This window comes from Trichogramma pretiosum, unplaced genomic scaffold, assembly GCF_000599845.2.
Source record: "Trichogramma pretiosum strain Unisexual culture from Peru unplaced genomic scaffold, Tpre_2.0 scaffold3, whole genome shotgun sequence".
NCBI lineage: Eukaryota > Metazoa > Arthropoda > Insecta > Hymenoptera > Trichogrammatidae > Trichogramma > Trichogramma pretiosum.
Genome location: NW_019641698.1, coordinates 1053588 through 1078738, shown reverse-complemented (window position 1 = coordinate 1078738; position 25151 = coordinate 1053588). Strand labels below are relative to the sequence as shown.

Genomic DNA, 25151 nt, shown 5'->3' with positions numbered 1-25151 from the left:
AGATACTACTGTACTCAGTGCGGAAGACTCGAGAGAGTTATATAGGTAAAGCGCGCCGCGTCTCTCGGTCTTTCCGTTCGTCATGCGCGCGAGGGACGATCCATCATGATTCCTGGCCTCGCTCGCTCCCGGCTCACTCGAGCGTGCGCGAGATGCCTGTGTATTATGTCAGTTACAGTATAACTTTCATAATATAATATTTTCAAGACCTTTTTCAGCGGTGCGGGCCGAAAATCAAGCCCTCGAGGCGGGATGGATAAATAACGTATTCATTGCGAGCTCCAAATTTAGCCGAATTGATGTGGCACGCAGTTGACGGGAGAGAAACGTGGTGTATTTACTGATTATTTCGTGTTTTGATGTTGTTTACATTGAAACAAGAACGCATTCGTGGATTAAGACGTCACGAATGGCAGAGAAGACGCTTATAGGACAGTTTGGAGCTTGTCTTTTATCACTTAATCAATAACTATTATGCCGATTCGATTGCCGCTCGAGCGACTAGGAAAATAGTGCCTCGGCAATAACGTATTTAAGATCGATTCGATTTTCCAGCCCAACTAGCCAATGTCTCCACGAGCCATTACATGTGTGCTCTGTTCGGCACATATACGCACGGCGCAGATCCAGCTGCAGCAGTGTAACTAGTTCAAAGTGTACACTGGGAAACGCGTAACCTATACGTCAATTACGAGACGAGCAGGTCCGAATATAGTCATCGTGTACGTGGACACATAGACATTCTCTCTCTAATGTAGGTGTAGCTGCTACCTGTGTGGACGTGCGCGAGTATGTGTATGTGTATGTGCACGAGGGCGCTCGAGAAAGGGTGAATGTCTGATGAGGGGAGTTAGTCGGTTGCAACAGTGAACTGCACTTTGACCGACTATAAATTGCATCCCTTCTACTTGCGCTGCACACACGGACATGCATACACACGCTTACTCGCGGGCGCATACACTCACACATACACACGGGCGAGCTGCACAAAGCATTCAACTGATGATCAGAATGCAGCAGGCCATGATGACGCGGCTGGGACCTCGAGTGTGAAACACCACGTGGTGGCTTGATGCTGCTGCCACTGCAGAAGCTACTCTGCTGCTACTGCTGCTGCTGCTGCTGCTGTCCTGGCACAGAAACACTCGCTCGTCAATTAACTAAATTCTATGCAGACGTTACTTCGTGCAATTTGTCCTTGTTTATCGCTGCAGCTGTTGCTCTTTTTTTTATAGATGCGCGTACACACACACATCCGGTATTAACGCTGAATTGGCGAAATTCTCAGGAAATATTGACGATGGCAAAAAACTACATGGTTCGTGCTCTATTTACTCTGCAAACACACGTACACACGAGCATATAAAGCGTAGCTATGAAAGACAAACCTCGGGCTATAATCCGTCGAGTCAATTTTGTCGACGTTGAGGCCCGCACGCGCCTTTGCACGCCGCACCGCCGAGAGAGCGTCTCTCACGAAGCGGCTAATCCTCGCGACTTTTGTGCCACTAGTGTCCAATAAGCGCCGCAAATCCGACCAAATGGAGAAAAGTACGTGATGCATGAAAAATACAGACGAGAAGGCAGAAAGAAGTACTGAATTTTGATCTTCTGTACATGCACGCAGAATTTTGCTTCGTTTTCGTTATTCTTTCTTTCTTTTTTTTTTTGTTCTGTTACCTCCTTTAATTTGATTCGCGCGAAGAATTTTCATGGCAGCCAAAAATAAAAAATAAAAAAGGTAGAAAAGAGAAAGTAAAAAGTAAGAAAAAAGTGCGGGGCGCGAGGATATAGTATACAAGCGAAAAAAATGAGAAACTAGAAAAACTCATAAAACAGGAGTAACTTTCTTATTTTACAAGCGCCCTATAGCCATGCGCAGTTTCATCTCTCGCGCGGCGAAGACGATCCGCAAGAGCGAGCTCGGCTCAACGCACATGCATAATATACAGGAAATATAGTTTATGTCAATGAACTTGCGCGCGCGACCCGCCTGAGTTTGGATTTTACATATGGAGTGGAAAGCAGATTAGACAGAAACCGACCGGCTCGTGATTATACACGGGCGAAACTTTTGCCCGGCTCATGGAAGCAGCAGTGGCAAGGGGGGCGATGGCGGCCCGGCGCAGCAGCAGCTCGGCGATTGCTCAAGCCTATAATTGAAGATTGAAAAAGGACAGAACGGGAGCAAAATCCATATTAAAGTAAATTTTAAGGAAAATTTTCATTTGCGGGACGCCCGTGTGGCTCGCCCAGAGAAACCGGCTTATTATAATTTATGTCGCGAGGCTGCAGGATTATTTCGATCGTAAGCATCACCCCCGCGCGCGAGTATTAAGTGCTCAATTCATGAAATTTTAACAGCCGCAGCAGCACCGATGCTTATACTGCTTCACGGAAGAGGATTATAGCTATACACTGACCAAATGCTTTATCGAGTTGCTTCGTCTTTGCCGGGCTCTCCTCTGGGAAGAGGGAGGTGTGCGGGGGGAGTGGCGTTTTGTAAGATCAGCAAAATCTAAAACTTTCAATTTAATCAAATCTCGAGGAAGAAAATAATAATAATGAAAAAAGGAGGTAGAAAAGACAAAAATTATGAGAAAATCACGCTCAAGAGCCTTCTTTCTCTTTTAGCTTTCATTTCATGCGGCATCGCAGTTTAATAAAATTGACTGTCTCAGAGGAATAGTGGTGTGGCGCCTAGACTACAGAGAGGAGCCTCGTTAATATGCGCGGTGGTGGATGTTAGTTAGGATCTCTTTCTCTTTCTCGCGCGCAGCAGTGTCATTTATACCAACCACGGCGCGCAAGAGGTAAAATTTATGCGTTCAACTATAACCGTCGGACTTTTTTTTCTTCTTTCAAGTTAATTATGAAGGATCGTTTTGATTTTTTCACCCCCCCCCCTCCTTCCCTCCTCTCCCTTATGCAATCGTGTACATCGCGCGCAAAAACCACAATTTTTTCTTTTAAACTCGTTATCGGCTCTCACGCGTCGACTTTAAATAAGAATTACGAATTTATAATACGCCAAAGTATTTCCCATTTATACGAATAATCGTGGACATGTGGGAAGAGAGAGAGAGAGAGAGAGAGAGAATGTCACGGCTCGACAAGCATTGTCCGCTATATGTTCTCGATTTGCCTGTACATGAACACGCAAATAGCACTGTGTGCGCAAGTTGAATGTGAATTATTATCCTCGCTCCCTCTGACTGGCCGTAAACTGGCCCTATAAATAACCATCAGTATTGCCAACCAATCTATGCGATGCGCCAGTCAGAAAGCTCGCACGACAGTAAAACTGTTGCGTTGCTTTGCGTTGTGTATGTATGTGCGTCGCAGGCAAAATTAAAAGTGACAAAGTGCGGTTGTGTTTTATTTTTTTTTAATGATCGTTTATATCTCGGGCCTCGCGCTTGGATACGAATCCCAGCAACATTTGTTCAACGTAATTGGCCTGTATTTTCGTTAGTACACCCTGTTTTTTCACTCCCTAACTCGTAACAACACGAATTTTGTTAAAAGCTGTAAAGTAGCATGGGTTTATAAGTCTCAATACCATTTGACTTTTGATAAAATTAACATTCGAGTCGACGGCCTGCTAGGTTTGTATTTGAATGCTACCCCTAAAACAATGAAGAAACTTGGTGGAGATAATTTTTGAATCTACGAAAAAGTTCCAAACAACGGGCACAAGTATTTGTATATCATAATTGAGATTTTTTTCAAGTTTTCGTAATAATAAAATAGGTAAAATATCTTGACATTCACTCATGCTGTATGGAAATTTTATGTTGACAATTTTAGAAGTTGATGCGAAAAGCCATTCTCCTCGTGTATTTTTTCCTAAAAATAAGGTAAATAAATAGCACGTGTATGTACACTGAAACGTATGCGTAGAGAGAAAACAAACGTAAATATTACGCAGTATAATGACCAAAACTCCACAGCGCAGCAAGAGGGTAAAGAGGAAAGATAAAACGAACGGTTCTTGGAAGCAGAGAAATTTGAAAAGTTTAGGTCATGAAAATAACTTGCAAGCACGTTATGTGTGAAAAAGGTGAGAGCATTATTTCACTTGATTAATTTCAATGAAAATTTCGCGCACATTCCTAAAGCGCGAGAAAAAATATTCGAGGTAAGTATTTACGAGAAGCATTTAAATAACAATTACGCGTGATTCTTTCAAATTACCTACGAAATTATACATAAACAATCATTTTGGTGCAAATTAGTAGTAACTAATTGAATATACGATTAAATTTCTAGCTTGTCCATTCCACAGGCTTGCACCGTGTGTACATGTATTCTGCTTCACGTACTTGAATGGGCGAATATAGTTATCTAACGCAGTTATATCAGACGAAATTCAAATCCACTTTCAATTAATATATTTATTTGCAGATTCAAAAATAACGAGCAAACGTTTGAACGCATCCAATCTATAGTAAAATAAAAAGGAATTAAAAAATTGAATTATAATAACTTACCTTTTTTGAATTTTTTACGTTATTGAACTTTTGTAAAGAAAAATTTGTGGGAATATCAATGGACTGAGTGATGCAATTTAAAGCGCGAGCTAGTTCATTTATACATAAATTAAATAGCGTAATACAGCGTTGAACGTCGAGAGAATTTTCCAAATTGGTCGATTAAGTACTATATAACCCCGAGCTGGCGGAAATCTGCCCGCGAGAATGACTAGCGAATTGTGCAGCGCACCACACGAGCGCCGAACTCCAGCAAAGGAATTTCGGTCTGTGGGTAGCTGACATTGGTTAAATTTAGAACTTGTTACATTTGGGATCAGATTAATATTACTAAAATCATTTAGTTGTTAAAAAATCGATGGTGTCAAAGTAGGAATTGCATTAGAAAAAAAAATATTGAAGTATTCGTAACTGAAAATTCATATAAATTCATGTTGAAATGTAAAAACTTTTAAAACGTAGTTTGGGATTACAGACAACTGTTGATAATCGTGACAAATACAAACGTAGAAATCATATTCCTGTTGGAAATGGTTAAAAGCATTGAAAAGCAGTAAAATATTGCAAAAATAGCATTTTTCATAAATGGACTCCTGCAATGTGTCATTGCTGATTTTCTTCATATTCGTATATATAATCTGCATCGAAGCTAGCACTTTTTTGCCGTTCACGTAGCAGAGCGAGCTCGACAACAGTTGAATGATTTCAAAGTTTTTTTTTTTTTAGTTTTTTTTTGTTTTGTTCAAATTGACTAAGCGACACACTGCACGTTCAGCGAAGGGCTTGAAATGCGCGCGTTCGTTTACCAAGCGATGACGAGCAATTGGTTTAAAAATGTGCGAGCATGTGCCGTTACACAAAATCGGAGCCGTCTACGTGCGTGCGCGAGAGGAAAAGAGAGAAAACTATAATGCCTTGGTATTAAACACTCTGGGTGTATATATATACCACTCGACTCGGTGGGATAGTAGTCACAATACAAACATTTAGCGAAAAAACGACGTTAACAAATTTTGTTCGATCCATTAATGGCACGAGAGAGGGTAGCGCGCGTCAGAGGAGAGCTTTTAGAATGCAGAAAAAAAAACAACATTGCAGTGCGCATCGATGCTCTCTATGTTCTAAATAACTCTTGGTTTTTTTTCCTCTCCGATGTACGCGGTGCACATAGTTATATATATACAAAACGAACTCGGGTGCAAAAAACGTGTCTTTTTAGCCGCTTCAACAAGCCACGCGCGCTTGGTAGCAGCAGCAGCACGAGTTCACTCGTTTGCGTTACGGGTGAGAACGCTTAATGAGCGCAAGCGATTTCTCTTCCTTTCTTTGCTGGCTTCGTGCGAGTAGATATATGTATAAACGCGATCACGCGCTCGGAAAAGACTAATAACGCAATGGCAAATCTCTTGATTTTTCTCGTGCTTGTTTGCTGCCGAGAAATTTTTTATTTTTTTATTTTCCACGCGAAAGGAGAGAGAAGAGAGAATAATCTAGCTCATATGATATCTTTGAATGTACACTTGAATGGGGTGGCACGATTGTATTGCGCGAGGCAGATTTTTTATTCATTCGGTTCATGGATTATGCACGAAGCTATCGGCAGACGCTCTTTTTAAATAGAAAATGATACTGATTTTTTTTCGCCGTTTTAAGGGTTAAAAGAGTTAGCCGAGGGAAAAAATCCAGCTCGAACCGAAAAATAGCTTTTTCTGATCGGTTTTATTACATCTCCATTGAACGTGCAGCGATACATTTTTAATGAAAAGACTCTTGAAAAATTGCCTCCACAAAGAACTTTTTGTTTTAGTCACATTTAATAATCATTCATCTGTCTCGGCTTCGTCTCGTTCGGCCTCGGCAAATAAAAGTTCGTGCATGGGTCCGTTCAATATTTTTTCTCATTTATCACCGAGGATCACACTTGAGTTCATTTGAGTTCATTCCGCAGATAAATTTTTGCATATATGATATTACTCACCACGCTCACCACTGCTCTGCGCGGTAAGAGGGTCGATCACCAACAAGAGAACAAGGAGGAAAATAGGTGTCATGATTGACATGGAGATCATAACCCCCTCTCGCTTATTGCGCGCTTATTCTCACTGCACCGCCAACACAAGCGCACCACCACCGTCGTCACAGTAGCAGCCGCCGTTAGCACTGGCTGCTTGCTCCGCCGTCGTCGTGGATTTTTCTCAAGCTTGTATAGCCTGACACACCTGCGTTTCAGAAGAACAAAAAACAATCACCACTGTCAATGCAAGATGCAAAACTTTATTTTTCTTATGATTTTTTTTTCTCAATTACGTAGAACCATTTTGATTTAAAAACTAGGTGGTGGGTGCGCAGGGGGTCGTAGAGCGGCGTTGGGGGTCGGAGGGGATCGAACGGGAGAAAAACGCACAAAGGGCCAACGCGCGGCACTATTATTCGGTTAATAGTTTCGCGCACTCACAAAACACGTAGGTCGTCGAGCTGGAATACAAAACGTAAACTAGTCGAAGAACAAAAACGTCGAAGATGATCGCAATTGTAGAAAATATATTCTTCTTTCTTCATATGAAGCTTCTTGTAAACTTGAATCTTTAATACACTATATTAAACAGTTGCTCCACTCTCGTTGCTTCGTGGGTAGTAGTAGTCGTAGTACCAGTTGTTATTTCAGTATTGGCAGCAGCAGTAAGTAGTACTGGTGACAGGAGTAGTAATTCGAGTATTGGCTTAACTGTATATATGCATGCGTACACCGCACATACAAGCCTGGGTGGGAACGTCAACGTGTGCACAGGCTTGTTCTATTATTTACAAACATGCGACGCGCGGGCGAGCTTGTCGGCTGCTCTCAGCCTGCTGTGCCTACTACACTTGTGGCGGCTTGGGCGACGATATCATGCAAGCATGTACTCGAGACTTGTCCTATTGTTTTCTTCTCGGGCCGGGCTCGAGGTTGCTTTTTTTTCTGTGGTTCCACGACCATCCCATTTTACTTTGAAGTGATACAGCTCGCCGTTAGGTCAGACGCGTTGTACACTCGTCGAGCTGACGGCCCCACCGGTGCTGGCTCCTTTCGCGCCTTTTCTGCGCGCCTTCTTCATTTTCGATTTACCATCGGCTGCTGCTGCCTCGATACGATTCTTCCACTAGCCCGAAACTCGATCGACGACAAACTTGGAAATAAATCTCAACGAGCTGGGCAATTTTTTCACGATCATTTCACTTAACGCGCAAACTCAAACTCGTACTTTTATATGCTATTATAAACCGGTTCTTTTTAATTTAAAAATTTTCTATCGATGTACAACCGGGCGTAGTCGATAGAGCGGGCGCTACAGCCTGACTGTCTTACTACTACGCGACTGTTTCTCTTTGAGCCACCCACCATCCTGTCTTTGGCGTAGCGGGTTCGGAGCGCATGCGCCACTCGACGCGGCGGTCTGACAAAAGCGACAGAGACTATCCGCGCATACTACGAGCCGTATATACACAGAGCGGTGCGGGTATACGTATTCTTCTCTTGCACTTATATCTATACGCTCCTGTTTGTGTCTATATATGGTTTATATACAAAATCTTGCCAGTCTACACTGTATATGGATTGCGAATGCTGAATGTTTCGCGCGCTGTTCAATCGTGTAACATATGCTCCCCTTGTGCGTGTTTGGCTCCTCGTACTTATCGGGACTTTTCTTTGATAAAGGGATGTGTGCTCGATTGCAAAGGGGAGGATTTTCGGCTACACATATCATAAATTTCATATCGTTTTTTTGGTTCGGAGGAGATAGAGCCGCCCTACGTTGCGTATACAAAAAGCATCAATTTGTACTTCATGTAAACAAATATGAAAACAATCATAAATATGTAAATCTTTGTATGTTCATTATATTATCGGGTATGGTACACAAAATGAAAAACAAAATTTAAAGTATGCACTCGTACATATTGGAGAAACTCTCATAATTCACCTAGCCATTCGTATGAAAAATCACGAGTTTGCTTTTCGATCCTGCATAGTCAATACATAAGCAATATTTCAGTGTTCGGCTCAGCACGATGATCCTTGGCGTACATGATATTGCTGGACGGAAAAAAGGTCGAGAAAAGGTCGAGGGGAAAAAAGTGCCCTACACCTGAGCCCGAGACGTGTATACGTGCGCGAAAGTCTATGTGTGAGTGCTAAGCCAGAAAAGCGAGAGCCATGGTGGCCAGAGCCGTGTGCGGCTCAAGCAGCAGCGGCAGCGGCAGCGGCAACGCCAGTAGCAGCAGAGTGGAAGGAGCAAAAGAAGGGGGATGGTGGTGCAGGTTCAAAAGCGACGCATGCGTGCCTGCAGGAATTGAATGCCGGTAAAGGCAGCTCGTCGGCAAATGTACTCTCGCAGTTCTAGCCACGATGTTTGTCTGTATGGTGGCGGCTCGCCTAGACCCCGGAGCACTTGCTGACCACGAGGTTTACTGATCCTTATCTTTTGCGCCGTTGCTGCTGCTGCCTCTGCTTCTCTGCTCTTCCTTTCTCGCTCGCTCTCAGCCTCTCTCATATCCTGCGTAGAAAGTTATTGCGCGGTTTCGATCGGATTTCCGCTGTTTTGTGAATATATTCGACGTTATTCTGTGATTTATCGCGAGGCACGCGTGGGCGCGGATTCACCGATCGACGGCTTGCTTGACCGAGAGGCGCATTACAGGACGCGGACGAGAAGTTGTGTAAGTACCTCTTAGATTTTTTCTCAAATTCTAACATTAAATAAAAGCATGAATCAGAAGCTTCCATGAAAATCAACTTTGATCAATAAAACGGAATTTGAATAAATTCAAATTTTCAGTATAAATCAAAAGTATCTTATATGCATTACTAATTAATGACCAATAAATAGGGCAAAATAAGTTGATACTGTAAAACTTATAGTTGGCGTAGATGGAAGGAACAAATAGACTAGTATTAGTAATACTCGGCTTCCAATATTGTAGAAATATTTGAAAAAAATAATTACTTGAATTTTCTTACATTTATTATTTTTCATCCTCGTGAAGGTAGATAAATCATAAGATTCACAATAAGCATAATTCGTTTCAATGAATATGTAATTAATGAAGTAGTAAAATTACTTAACATGAGACAGAGAAAATGCCGTTCAATGAAAAGTGTCTGAGCCCGTTTAATACCATTATTTGCAATAAATTGACTGTATCAATGTGTCAAAATTAACAACAATAAACGATTCGTTGATAATGCATTTCCAATCGAGTTCCGAGCCGTGCCGAGCGATAAATTTATCAACAACGACTCATCATTTTATTTACCGTATCGTTCGGTTTGCACAAATTAATGCGAGTTGAAATTGTAGTATAAATCTACCACGCGCGCTCAGACGCGTTAAACCTATCGGATCCAGATATATCAAAACTCGGCACGAAAAAAGTTTCCCTAATAAAGGGGGAATTTGCGTGCCTATAATGAAAATATCATTTTACGCGTTCACAGCGTTCGTTTGACAACGTATATAAGTTGCCCGGCAGAAAATCGCAGATAAGTGCGATTCAAATTATTCGACGCGCGAGGGATTTTGTGTAATTCGAAAAGGCAGGAAAATGCAATTCATCGACGATAATTTTACGCCTGGACTGTTTCTTTTGTTCTGTTCGGTGCTGCTGCTCATTAAAATTTACTCGTTATAATATCGCTTTTGCGTTTTATACTTTCAATTACGCTCTTTCTCCTTCTCTACATTAGATTAAAAAGACAAAAAAAAAGAAAAAAAAATAGAGCGAGATCTCGGACGAAATCTCGTTTTCCTCAATTTTCCAGGCACGCCTCGATATTCATTTTAATTTTCGGTATAATAAGCTCGCGCTTCAAACTTATTCATACGCGGCGCGGAAAACAGAGACCTTGCCTCTAGGGTCAATAGCGAAACGCTTCAGGCTGCCTCTTCTGACTCAACAAGTGCGCTTAATCTACTTACAGTGACCGCTAGTACTCTACCCCCTTGCGCTACTGCTACTGCTGCTGCTGCTGCTGCGCTACTGCTTCGATTGCTTTTTTTGCGTTGCGCGAAAAATGTTCTTGTTCTACCCTCGAGCTAGAGAAATACAAGCCAGCTTCATCAACTTTTTATTAAACCTCTCGTTGGTAGGGAAAATGTAAAAACTTTTTTCAACGAAATTATGTAATTTTCAAAACAAAAGTGTGATTTCAAAAATTAGCCCTCAACTTGTTAATTCGTTATTTTAAACAACTTTTATGATTTTTCATTCGGTAGAATGATTTACACACTTTATTCATAAATAAAAAAGAATTGACTGGGTTTAAGGCGGAATTAGAAAGATGTCTATCGACGAATCGCAAGATTTGCCAAACTCCCTTAGATTAAGCCTTAGAGCGAATGAACGAGCGCGAGAAAATCAATCAATCACTATAGATTCCCTTTCTTCTTGACTGCACGACTTGTCTCCAAACCCATGGTTATCCTAGCTCACTATAGTGGGTGATATCTTTGGATGAGGGAAAGAGCCTATCGCACCGCGATGCGTGTATGTGTGGAAACAAACGCGCCACATACAGACACACACTGAAATAGTTGAGAGGGAGAGGGATGTTCAGTACAGTCAGAGTCAATATTGCTTCCCGCTATATTTTGTGCGTCTATCGCTCTCTGCTACTCGATTCTGCCTTCATTTGGCTTTCTGTTTGTAGCAAAATAAACGCGTGCGCAACGTTCACCTGTATATATTGACATCCTACAGCATCCTGCGTCTATACGAACTGATATATATTCCTACGTACATACGTAGGCATAGTCTAAGATTATAAATAAGTAATTATTTACGATCGGATCGAGAGATACGAGAGAAAGTCGTGAAATACGTCTCAGCGCAAACATACGGGGTAATCGAGTTGGATGATACCGAAAGTAGTGCGAGTCGGTGTTTGGTCGGACCTGAGCACATTTCTTTATAAATTAATAATTTCATACTCACGTACGTGCATTAAGAAAATTTCAACGGAAAACGAACAAAGCAACGCCTCTAATGAGGGACAAGAGAGAAAATTCAATTAAGCTGAACAATTTTAACTAGCTCTTGAATTTTTATACTCATTGTTCAGGCTCAATTCTGCAGCGAGTTACACTATCGCTTGAAAACATTGAGCGCAAGTGCGCAGTAAAGAGGCCTGGAAAACTAACGTCTAGAACACGCGCTCGGCAGAGAGATAAAAAGTAACGATGCAGCAATGTAAAGAAAGCGAAAGAAGAGGCAAGAGAGAGAGAGAGAAAGAGAGAGACAGAGAGCGAGAAAGAAACAAGGTGAAAAAGACATAACAAGGAAGTACTGCGTGCTGCAGAGGCAGTCGGTATACTTTTGATACCATCCAAGACATCAGTATAGGAGCGCGCGAGCCTGTGTATATAACAAGGCCCCTGACACAACAATGCCCGCGTACTCTACCGCGCGTGTATCTGAGTCTATATACACATACTACTTTTTCTTCATTTCTCCCGTTCTTTGTCCAAAAATTTTTTGGCTCTATTTTCTCTCTGGAGTATCGCGCGCGTTTTCTCTTTTAATTCTGGCCGCACTCGAGAGATGATATAAATTAAAACTTTATTTATTTTCAACAAGGGAAAGAATAATGGTGACTCACTTGCGTTGCAGCCCCGATAAAGCTTTGTGCTGTAGGCAACTTCAGCCGGCAAACAATTATGCTTTTTCGAACCTCAGCGTTAGGTATTAATTTTACAACAAACAAATGATGTAATTCATTGTTGCTGGAGGAAAAAACCCCACACGCCTTAGAATTCGAAATAATAAAGATTTAATAATTCTCTTAAAAGCATTTACAGTTACTTCAATAAAAATTCAATTAATACCAGACTTTGCACTTTATATCCGACTGGTAGTAAAATATACCATGCCCCATTCAAAAATGATACTTTGTCTCGGGGAAAAAAAAGAAGTTCAAGTAGTGTGAGCGAAAAACTTTGAATTTTTCCGCTCGAGCTGCTTCTCATTCAGAAATGTTGAATTGAAAAAAGCCCAGCCTCAGCAGCAGCAAGCGAGAGAGAGAGAGAGAGAGAGAGAGAGAGAGAGAGAGAGTATAGCAAGCGAAATGTGTCAACAAAGCACACGCGTTGCGCACTTAAAGAAAAGTTTAATACTCGAAATAAACCATCCGGAAAGTAACTCCAGACGCGTACACGCACGTGGATTTATGGAAAGACACGTGGGAGTAAGTTCATTGTAAAGACACGAATTAACGGGGGTAAGGAGAGAAAAAAAAATATACGTACGTATGTATAGCTCGCTACCTCTCGCGATGTATACACTCGCTGCAATTACTGCACTCTCGTGCTCGTTTTGCTCTTTCAGCAAGAGTGCATGGAATAGCGGGGTATAATATCATTTTCATTCGGTCCGCAGCGAATCCCTGTTGCGCGCATACACTAACTCACCCGACGATATCTCGCGCGACTCGTTCGAATGCGAAACGTATTTGTACTTTTTTTTACTCATGAAAATGGCTTAATTAGTGATAATTGATGCGTATTATTTAGATATTAAACCGAACGCATTTGCCGGGCTACGAAATATCTTATGTAAAATGACTATCTTCCAAAATTGTCGTAAAATTGCCCATAAGGTAATATAGTTCGAGCTCGGTAAAGTGGCTAAAATAATTTACTTGAGTCTAAATATTCATAAGGACTTAAATTTCCTCCCCCCTTAGATAGAAGCAAAGTTTTGCCATGTTAAAGCCAAAGAACAAGAATGCTTGCTCGTACTTTATAATTCACGCGAGTCCAACCGCACGAAGAAAGCCTTACAGGAGGCAAACTTTCTGCCTTTCGCGCGTATATAGTGTTGATTTCATTGTGCGCTGCATGGTGTTTTTTCTTCACTTTTTTCCGCCTGCGCTTACCATGAAAATACACACACACTCACAAGCGGCAGTGAAAAATTGCGGAAAAACCACGATCTTGGAATTCCAAAGCGACTTGGAGGAATTTAAAACACCGCATTGAATTTTTTTAGAGTCTGCAAAACAAACATACAATTGAAATTTGTTTTTTCGATATCGTTAATGAACCATTCGTTACGTTGAATAGAATCAGCTGCAAGTATCAGTACTACTCAGTATCAGTACTTTTTTGTCTCTTTTCGTAACTTCTGCTTCATTTCTTCGCTAAGGACGGGTCTTTAAATAAGCGCTCGAACCCAGATATGAAAAGTAAAAAGAATTACACAAAGACAGCGATCTATAGTTTTGCCTTTTTACGGTCCACGTCCTTTCCTTATATCGATATCAGTGTAACCATCTCCTTCTTTTATGTTTGTCAATTTTTTTAATGATTTATTCGCCTTTGCTGCTGACATAAAGGTTTTACAAATGTTACCTAGTTGGCACTTCAACAAAGTTTTATCAATTTCTTATCAGATACGCATTGATTGAAAAAAGTTGACAAATTCGTTGTAATCACCTTTACAAAGTTAGAGATCTCTTCTTGATTTCCTGGAGTGGGCAAAAATCCTCTTTTTTCTCCTTACTATTGTCTTTCAGCACAGATAAGTGGCAAGCTCAATATTTTTGTATAGACTTACGCATTTTTCCTATCGGTTTTGCCGACAAATATAAACTGACTTATATTTTTTTAATACTAATGCTTAAGCCAAGCCGAAAAAGACAACGGCGAGGCGAAATATGGCGAGCTACCCTCGTTAAATATGAAGACTGATGCGAAAAACTTTTGTGCTATTCTAATATGATGTTTGCTTTTTTTTTATTTCGTAGCTACAAGCAAGTTTTGAGAGGAAAATGGACGTCAAAGTTCTCGCGCAAATCATCTTCTATAAAAGATAATATAATGCGTTGAACCAAAATAGGTTTGCCAACTGTTTTGATAATAGATTTTTCTGATGAGAGAACAGAAGCAAAGATAATATTACTCGTTTATCACACGCTCACGATAAAACGTTTTGCGTGCGTAGCATGAAATTTCATCTCTCCTCAATTTCAGCGCGAAGGAAAAAGAGACGAACGTGAAACGCCGCGTTATATAGCGTCGAATTATTCTTATACAGAATCTAAGAAAAAAATGACATGTATGTTTAATAGAGCGTGAGGTATCATTTTATTTTTTCGCACCCTTCGGCGCGCGATGCCGAGAAGAGAAAAATAGAGCATATCCGCTGGCAGGAGTTTATATGCTGTTTGAAAAGCCGACTTCGTATTTCAAAGGCGTCATCAATCTTATTGTTTGGTTTCGATATTTCAACTCGTTATCTTTTATTCTTCGCTGGCTCAGCTCACTTGCTGCGCTTGAGATACATAAATAACCGTATCAAGTTTGTCACTGTGTCGGTGCGGGCGCGAATGTTTTCTAACCGCGCCGCAATAAAAAAAATTGAGCCGAAATATCGTCTTCCACGCGCTTACCTCGCAAACATCAATTAACTTTTAATAAAGTTTGTAAGAAGAAGATTTTTGGGCGCTTTACATTGTCCCGCAAAAATCTCAATTTCAGCTGTCGGTGGCGCTTCTCAAAAGAATCTATACGAAACAGGCAGCTTCTGTCCGTAATAAAAAGCGTTTCATGCAAATGGTTCATAATACCCCTGGCTCGGTGATTTATACCACCCTCCTAGCTCACTCCTCGCACTCGGCCCCGAGGCTACGTGTAACTCTCTTTTGCTCACGCGCACACACCACTTTTTTAATATAAAAGACTCAATAAATATGCCTTAGAAGCTTTCGGGAGTACACTCGCCGAGCTTCTCTTTCTCTCTTGTAATTTAAGCTGCCATCCTCTCTCTCTCTCTCTCTCTTCGTTCCTATTATGCGTTTCACGCATCACACATGCGTGTGATATTACAGAAAAAAATCTTTATCAAACACTCGCCCACTTTTTCGCTTCTTTTTCCCCGAGATATACGTTTTTGCGGTTTCAAGGAGTTCTTTTTTCAACGCACACACTCACACATATAGTCGGGCTCGAGCGCTCGGAGAAATGATTGTTTGTTTAGCCGTCGAGCAGTCAAATAATTTCCAGCGAACTTTTTTCTAATTATAACTTTACAGCCCGAAATTTTCGCGATTAATATTTTATTAATTTACTCAGTACTCTCGAGCAGGGGGTAAAAGAGCACTACGACATAATTTCGTTGAAAAAAAATCTTCTTTTTTGGTCAACTTTTATCATTTAGTCTAAGCGCGCGGGTATCTGCAGCGCTCGTATCTTCTAATTCTGGAGCGCACATTTATGCCCACTCTTTCTTTCTGCCTCTTCTTTCTTTTACTTCTTTCTTTTCTTGGCAGGACCAACTTTTCAGCGGGCATGCTAACGCCATTTTTTTCCCTCACTTTGCCACAAGCTGGATTTTCGCTTTACTGGCTTAGTCCAGGTTTGCTCTTCTCTCTCCGACTCTTTTTCTTTCTCGTAATAACGAGCTAACATGACTTATAAACTTTTCCTCGTTTCACGATTAATGATAGAAAAATATGATGCGCGCAAGAGTTATTTTTTGCTAGCAACGAGAGACAAGCTTTTACCTACTACCGGGGGTATTTCACTTAGCATTGCATAAAATAATAATGACTCTCTAACTATGACGATTGAAATAAGCGTGTCGTGAAAATGTTTTCGAGTACATTCGAATAAAAACTGTTCATCTTGGCATACGATCGAATAAGGTACTAAAAACTTATTCTCCTCCGCACGAAGTTTCAGAATGTATTTATAAAAGTAGCTCGAATATCAATGATAAACAAGAAAGTGAGCTAGTCTCGATACGTGTTGTAAATGTTTCCCTCTCTTCTCTTGTCTGCTGCTCCGAGCATTCGCTTCTCTCTCTCTCGCTCCATCTCTCGTAGTTGTCGCCAAGTCTCATCAATTTCAAACTTGAAGTCCCACAAGTGCTTCCACTCTCTAAACACAATAATCCTTCTCGGTAGCTATACTTGATAGCTACGCCTGATATTCCGAAGCGTAGGGGATAAGTCAAGCTACTGCACAACTATACCACGCGCGTTGCCACTATTATTTGATAATCCATATTTCTTAGCTCGCGCTGCTATTCAATTCCCTAAGTTGCCAACGTATATACGTATCCGTACCGATGTAGTTTATGTCACGACACGAGGAAACATTTTTTTTTTCAAATGCTATTGAAAAGACCATTCGAGTTTTATTTTTCCGCAGTTGCTCAGCGATGCGCCGGCGTTGTCGTCGTCGTCATCGTTTCCGCATTTAAAGTATATTATGCGTGACCTATCTTTCCGTTCCGTTGAACTTTTTCTGCTTCTGTGTTTTTGCACGGATTTCAGCTTTACTATTTTCAATCTGCACGGCTGAATACGCGAGGTCTGGAAAACGAAATTATTAGGCTGCATAATGAGACGCGGAAATAAGTATTCGAGTAAAATTTAAAGAGAAGTAAATGCTTATTTCAATTAACATCAGTTTCGATTCGCTCCAGACTCCTCTTCTCAGCATGGTGACATGGTTCGATTAGGTAAGGTAGGCTGCGGGTCCAAATGCTATTTTCTCGTCATCTGTCTCATTGTAAAAGTTCTCTGGTTAGTTCGAACGAAATCCTAATCGGATGAATGTCTCAAAAAGGCGGAAAACGTAAAAGAAGAGACACACGAAATATCGCAATTCATTTTGTAAACGTGGGTTAGCGCGAATTGGACGCGGACGCGACAATTATGATCGGCGCCGCGCAATCGTAAATATATCGGAGCTTATACGCGGAAAATAATCAAAGGGGCTGACGCGCGCGCGCTTCATGTATTTATGCGTTCACATATTAACGCGCACATAAATTTCTCGAGCACGTGTAGAATATAGCGAGACTTCATCGTCTCGGCTCCCGCGTAAAGCTCTACGGCAAACTTATAAATTTGCTTTTACAAGTTTTCTGGGGCAAAAGGCTGCACTGCGCACGCGAAGATGCTTTTACCAATATAGGCGCGTGATACATACATACGTATATGCGGGGGAGGCGTTGCGTACGTATATATTTGTGCAGCGCGCATCTTTTTCTACACAAACACACATCACGGCGGGAGCGCACGAGGCGCACGAGGGGCATGGGGAGGTGGTGCGTAAAGCGCGCGCGAGGCATGCTTCGAGTCGCTTATTAAATGAGAACTTTCATATATGCAGGCGTGTGTGGTATTAAAAAGCTGAATTTATTATACGCTTATAGCCAGGCGCGCTCACAGCTCCTCTATCTGTGTGTGTGTTTGCGCGCTTATGCGTGTATGTGTGTGTGTGTCGGAGTGCGCATACAAACTCGTATAAATATAAGATCGAGGAATAAACGACGAATGAAATTTTACAAACAGCCGAGCCATGGTTGAAAGAGGTTTATGATTTTCTGTATACTCAGTACAAACAACCGTGAATTTTCTTACATTCGCTTTCGACAACAAATGTGCGGCTCAAAATACGGCAGATACAGCTATTGCATTCAAAGTGATAAGCTAATAAAATGTATGATATCTAATTATTATAAAAATTTAAAATTCGTAAGTACAAATTAATGGAAAAACTGTAGCTACGTGTGTGAGTGTGGTTTCGGTCTATTTTTCAATTACTCTTGTTCTAGTACCACTATACTAGTCGCACAGAGGTGAAAGTATGTAATTTGAAATTAGCCATATCCGCTACGTAATTACAGTGATACAATGACCGCATGTACTATTTCGGTAATAGTATTTGTTAATATGCATTTACGGAGATGGCTTTGGATTTATAAGTAATCCTTTGCAGCACATCATACATCAAACATCATTCGCACATAATCGGCTCATTAATAGACTCTCGTTGTATGCGCCTACATGTTTATCGATCGCATACATAATAACCGAGGTTTCATCGGTTGCTAATTTGATGCTTTCAGAATACCTTCGGTATATATCTGTGGTGGAAAGGCCTAACGAGATAACTCCATTTTTCGTGTTTTCGAGAAAAACGCATTTTAAGTTGCACACGAAGGCCTAGCTAGACGCGGACAACTGAAGATCTGTACCTATGAAATTTTTACCTACTATGAGGTATCTTTTGAACTATGTACTTATGAAATTGAAAGGCGCATCATAGTGATGATACGGAGCAAAAACTATGGACTTATCTCGTTAGCCCTTTCCCCGCTTAGCAGATAAGTCCACTTTTAGCAGTCACACTTTTTTCAATATCGATAATTTCGCTTAGTTTGTGATCAAAACCTCATGTAATGATTTTTCATTGATAAAATAGCTCATTTAACGTTATACTGGTGTCAGATCTCAAATCTTGCAACGAAAAAAGGCCACACTGAAAATCGCGAAAATGGCCCCTCGTGTATCAAATGTACCAACTGTATAGTGAAATTCACAACATTCGAAGAGTGTGAGAGCCATTTGTATGTTGGAATATCATTTTCTTCCATTTTCAAATCAATCTAGACTCTTAATCGCATTTTTGAGCTCGAAAAGATGGACTTATCTCGTTTGGCCGGAAATCGTTTGCTGCGAAATGGACTTATCTCGTTAGGCACGGTGTTATATTGAACGATAGGTGCTCTTTTCAGCTTTTGTGACACTTGTACCTTAAAGTAGACATAACATATAGATAATTCATGTCATAAACTCGATTTCGAAAAAATGGAGTTATCTTGTTAGTCCTTTCCACCACAGATATAGTATTGACTTGTTTCCAACCAAGAAAAAATTCATCGTTTACATAAACAGCTTACAAGATATATTGTTTGGAAGATTGTCTTATTAAATCGTTCCAAGCTTGAAAATCACAGACGACGAAGACGACTCGTGCGGGGTTGAACTCGGACTCGCGTAAATACGACCCGCGCGAGAGACAAATATAAGGAGAGAAATGAGGCTAGACGCGCGCGGCTTAGCATCGCGCGGCGGTGGCGGCGGCGGCAAGTAATGATGCAGCATAGAAAGTTCGTCAGAGAAAGTTCAGTCTCGCCGCGAGCGAGTTTCTGACTCTCAGAGGTTTCGCGTATACGCGGAAGCCGCGAAAAGGCTCGCTCGCTCGTTCACTCTCTCTCCTTCCCTCTGTAACTTTGCTTCACTGTGTTTCGCATGGGTTAATTTTGGACACTGCCGAAGCAGTACATACACATCTCGCTTCGTAATAAAAAAAAAAAAAAACGGAGATGAAAAAATATAGTTCCCTCGACGTGCGATGGGATATTATCTGGCAAAGTCGAGGTGAAGTGCGCGCGCGCCTATATTATTATATAAAATATTTGCGCGTGCGTGCCTGCTTGGGGAAACACGCGCTTGTGTATGTATCTATTACCGATTGTGTCTCCATCGTGAGCCGTGCAGAATAAACTTGGCCATCGCCAAGTAACGTATAGGCGTGCGCGCGCGAGTACACGTGTACAAATGTATCTAATATTCATGGTATAGCTTGCGCGCCGGGACGAAGAGACAGGATAGTACTAGCAGCTATAGTAGGTATAGCGGTATAGTAGTACATCGGGGCTGAAAAGGCAAAGTTTGCGTAGAAGCTGAAGCGTGTCTCTGCCGAGCACGATTCTGCGTACGCGTAGCCAATACTCGCAGGCAGTAGCTGCAGCAGCAGCAGCAGTGCAAGGAAAGTATAAACACTGGGACAGGTCGCTCAGTATGCGGGTAATTCCGTTATGCGACGAGTTGTCTCTCTCTCTCTCTCTCTCTCCTCTTTCTCTGTCCTGGCAGGTTTGCTTTACGCCAACATATTAATATATAGGACGGAGCTTGCTCACGCGCACGAGAGCAGCAGCAGCATCGGCCTCATCGTCCTCGTCCTCGCTGCGTAGCCGTGCTCGGTGTGCGGCGACGATATACCCTGGGCTCACGCAGCTGCGAAACTTTTCGGACATTTATGAGTTGCCCTGTGCTCTCTCTCTCTCTCTCTCTCTTTCGCTCTCCGCGTGACTGTCTAGGGCTCCATTAGCGCTAATTCATGCTGGGGGAACGCACCGAATAAAATTCTCTTATACACATGCGCGCGCGTACCGCCCGCTCGCTCACTCTCGCCCCGTCTATATATTGTATATAAGCGCGTTTATGTACACGTGCGGCAAAGGGACTATGATGTTTATACAAAAAGTTACGCGCGGAGTCTTTCGTTTTAAGCGTTTTAGCACGAGTAGTACAGCGAGAGACAGAGTCGAGTATAACTACAGCCGAGTGACAATGCAAATATCTATATGTCATCAATGTCATTTATTAAATATTTAGCTTCCCATCCAATGAAACATCGTACGACATGCTTATTCAACGATGCATCTTAATTTTCACCCGCGGATGCTCCACGATCGTTGAGCTTTTTGTTATTCAAATGCGATCGATCTCAAGTTCTTGACAAATATCAATGTAAAACTCAATGAAAAAACAAGCAGAGTTTCGACCGTTATACACATGACTCTAAATACCGAGCTCGGCTCGTCCTATATCTAAACAATTTTTTGTCTAGCATATGTGTGTACACGAGCATATTTTTCATCCGCAAAATGTAGTCATATGTAGTACGAGCGAACATGCTCGCTCGCCCGCACACCGTCTCCCTCTCTTTCTCGCCAAGAGAAAAAGACGGGCGGAAAAAAAGTGTACGAGGGTGAAAAACTATGACGAGTAGTAAAGAGACATATAAAGAGAAAGGGGAGAGGAGGACAGGGGGGTAAAACATAGGTCCGGCTTTGCGTATACCAAGTTGCGTGTACGGAACCAGAGGATAGTCCGCAGCACTCGAAAATTCGTTGGACTGACGCGCACATATAGTAGCACATATACGCGTACAGAAAGCGGAAGAGAGAGAGAAAGAGAGAAAAAAGTGAGATTTTGCAACAGCCTGGCTACCTGTAATTCAGTTTGTTTATGATATAGCTCGAGCTATATATATACACGCGTGTGCACATACTAGTCGATTTTTCCTCTTAATGGACGCAGCTTCCTCTCTTCCTCTCTCCCTCCCTCTCTCTCTCGCTCTCGGTCGCTTGATAAATGCCCCGCGCTTGTGTATATATTTATATTCATGAAGCTTTATCTCTTTGTTTTTTCCGATCCATCTTGTTATGCGCACACACGGGGTTGTATAGCGGCAGCGTGGAGGGGTGAAAGTTATGCGCTGTGAATCCATCATTATCGCCACTCGATTTCGTTTCTAAAAAAAAAAAAGATAAATAAACGAAGCCAAGCCCGCGTAGCCGATAGGTAATGATTGACGGCTGATGGTGACATCATGTGCGATGCCGATGCCGCTGCCGCTGCTGCTGTTGCTGCACTGTATAGTATACGCGCGCGCGCGGTATACGTCGTGTTTTGCATTTTCGGTGATGAAGACGCGCCGCGGAGTTCGTGTGAGTGCTCGCCGTTGTACGTGTGTTGACACGCCTGATCTAAAATTGACTTTCGAATGAGAGAATATATCGATAGAGACCGGGTGTCCCATGTGTGAGTGCAGTACGTTACGCGATCGTGTATACGTGCGCTTGAGAGCGAACAGAGAAAATAGATATGCGCGAAAATTAGTTTGCATGTACAGCTATCGATTTTTTCCTTTCACTGCCAGCTTGACGTTTCATTTTTCGTCCTTACTTATATGTATATTTTAGTCGTACACGTTACACAACCGCAGTAGAGAAATTCCAAATGGGTCGAGGACGACACAATTTAATTGGGATCCCTTTTAATTGTAGATGCGCTAATTAATTATTAGCCTACGGTTCGAATCCACAATTTGGGCGGAAAATAGTCGCTCCAGCCAGAACACAAATATTTCAATGACGTATTATGGAATGTTTGGATAGTTTAGCGTTCAATCGTTATGCTCGTCAAATGGCGAAGAAACTTTCAAGTTTTGCACGAGTAAAGGCTAGAGAAAGAAAGAATGAAAGAAGTAGAGAGGCATTGTCCTGGTTCGAGCAGCCTCAGTATCGAGCAATTACGACATCTAAAAAGGGAAGGTCTTTTTTCTCCATTGGTTTAGCCAAGTCCAGGCATTATTTATTTTCCGCCTATTATCGACCGTCTCAAACGATGGCGAAGGTGGGTTAAAATGTTGTTTGCCCGTTAAGAAAAGCATTGCGCACTACTTGCTGAGAGGCGGCTTTACAATGCAGCCGCCGCGTAGGAAAGCTCGCATAGGAAACAAAGACTGATGGACACTACTGTACAGTACGAAGCTCGAAAGAAAAGACGAATTACGGGTGTCTCGGGCTGATAGCATCAAAAGCACAGATTCAGTTCTCTCTTTCACGCGCGCTATGCGCTATTCATAGGATTTAAACTTACTTTTCTTCGAGAGAGAGAGAGAGAGAGAGAGAGAGAGAGAGAGAGAGAGAGAGAGAGAGAGAGAGAAAGAGAGAGAGAGAGAGAGAAGAAAAATTCATGCAAGACGAAGAGTGAATGAAAAAAAGAAAGAAAAAAAAAGAAAGAAAAAGTGAGGGGAAAAGAGAGTAACTACCGGCAGTTTAATTTTGCCCCTGCCGCGGACGAAGAACACCGGCGCGTGTATATCGTCTGTACTCATCAGCGCGAGTAAGGAGGAAGAATATAAAAAAATTACTAAGAGAAAAACGGTGTTTAAAGTATCGTTGCATCTACAGTAGTAAATCATAAGATATTAGAGGGCGCGCTAGTCTATAGATATACGTGAGTATAATATGGCTCGAGCCGAGCGGGTGGCAAGAAGAGAGAGCACACCTTTTTCGCGCCCGAGGAGCGCACGAGGACAAGCCCGAGGGAAAATATACCACGTATAAGCCAATTTTTCTCTCCGCCACGACCGCTAACGCCGCCGCCGCCCCCCGTCGACTGTCGCGCCCTGTAACTTGTGGATGAAAGGCGCAGTGAACGACAACGACAACCGCAAGACGCAAGACTTCTTCCTTTTTTTCTTCCTTTTTATTTCGTCGAGCGCTAGCGCCTCAAGCTCATTCATCGACTTCATAAATACTTTAATTCAGCCAAGATTTTTTTCCTGGCTCAATGTCGAGTCTTGTGTACAGCCCCGGAGTTTTCACACATTTCTCAGCTCCAAGGCTTTTGACGCGCGAATATTTTTGAGCATTTGTCCATGAGTAGCAGTGTCGTTATTAATTCTCATTGCTCATGCTCTTGCAGCTATACGAAATTGTACCGCAACTCGACCATTATTACAACGCGTACTTTATCCTTCCCCAGGACAAGAATAGAAAAAATGATTTTCTCTCTTTCTGCCACTCTCTCATTCCTATCTAATAAAATGAAGAACAACGATAATGCACTTGAACAGAAAGAGGAAGAAGGAGAGAAAACTGTGCGCGCTATTCATCGTAATGGCGTCGCTGGGGAAAAAAGCTTTTTCCTGTACCTTTTGTTCATCTCTTTTGTTTTCAAAAGCCGCAGCTTCTCTCACCTGCGGTATATTTACCTTCCTAACGGTAATAGAAGGCGCGCGTGTACATGCGAAGCAAAGGCGTGGACCGATGTTCGAATGAATTTGCATTGGCCCGAGTGTGATTGGCTTCGATTCTCTCTAGATGTAGCTTTGCGGAGTACTGCACTGTACCGCAAACAGCTATATGCATTCCTGCGAGACACACGAGCTCCGAGGCTTTTTTCCAATTGATTACAGAATCATTAATATAATCATCTTGCTCCTGTAATGCGGGTAAAATTTTGGTTCCTGGCACACACGCTAGTATAAATCGAGGGTCAAACGAATCGCTCCGCAGCGCAGCACATCTAGCTCTAAATGGGGCCCGTTCTCTCTCTACCCACATAGAGGAGCATTACAAAGCGGTTGCAGTAGAAATACGATTTCCAATTACAAGGAAACGTTTTAATTAATACCGATAGCCCGGCGCGCGTCCGACCTGGACATCGATACGACGCCCTATTCGCTTATACACTGCGCACACACACACACATACACACAGCAGCCCATACAGACAGCAGCTCCTATGGTCCTGGGTATATATATCGGGTGTATGAATTTAACCCGTACCACGCATCCATTTCGCTCTCGAGAAATTCGGCTGAATTCGTCGATCGAACTTAGCTCCCTCCCTCGTCTCTTTCATTCCTGCCACCTCAGCTCCCGAGACTCTTTACTCCGGCTTTCAGAGAAAGAGAGCGGCAGAGAGCGGCAGAGAGAGAGAGAGGAGAAAAGCAGCGGCAGTATCTAAAATATAAATCTCCGATCTACCTATCGTAAAGCGTGGTAGTCGTTGGCGGCGGTGTCCCTGTCGTTATATTATGGCAGTAGTGTGCGCGGCGCAGCTTCAGGTGCGGAATAATTCACGCATAGCGCCTGCACATTCGCACCTGCAAATGATTAAAACTGCCGCTACTGGCAAAGATATATAGACTTCCGATGGGTACGTATAAGTGAGCTATAGGTATAAAGCAGCTGCACGGCTTTCGTATATGTGCGCGTGTACGCGTATAACTATGAGCTTTTATCAAGGCTGGTGCGCGAGCCATAACTTGCTGCTTCGTCATCTTCGTCGTCGTCGTAGTTGTCGCCGTACGCCACGAGCTTCGTAGCTCGCGTTCATATTCGAAATGTTAAACGCTTAACTGCAGCGCCTAGGCTCCATCCCTGCAGACACTACACATTTACGCTCTCGCGCACACAGACACGCGCACACATCCCCGCCGGCTGATATTATATTAAGCGCGCC

The 25151-nt window shown here is 42.3% G+C and overlaps 1 protein-coding gene across 7 annotated transcripts in view; it reads right to left on the bottom strand.

The window, feature by feature from the left end:
* Positions 1–25151, bottom strand: part of LOC106650532 (tyrosine-protein phosphatase Lar) — a 168210-nt gene that overhangs the window by 126733 nt on the left and 16326 nt on the right. For all 7 annotated transcript variants that reach the window (XM_023462426.1, XM_023462428.1, XM_014368581.2 and 4 more), the window contains exon 3: positions 6472–6712. In XM_023462426.1, the coding sequence (XP_023318194.1) occupies positions 6472–6562 (91 nt within the window). In that variant the 5' untranslated portion in view covers positions 6563–6712. The remainder of the gene's footprint in view (positions 1–6471; positions 6713–25151) is intronic.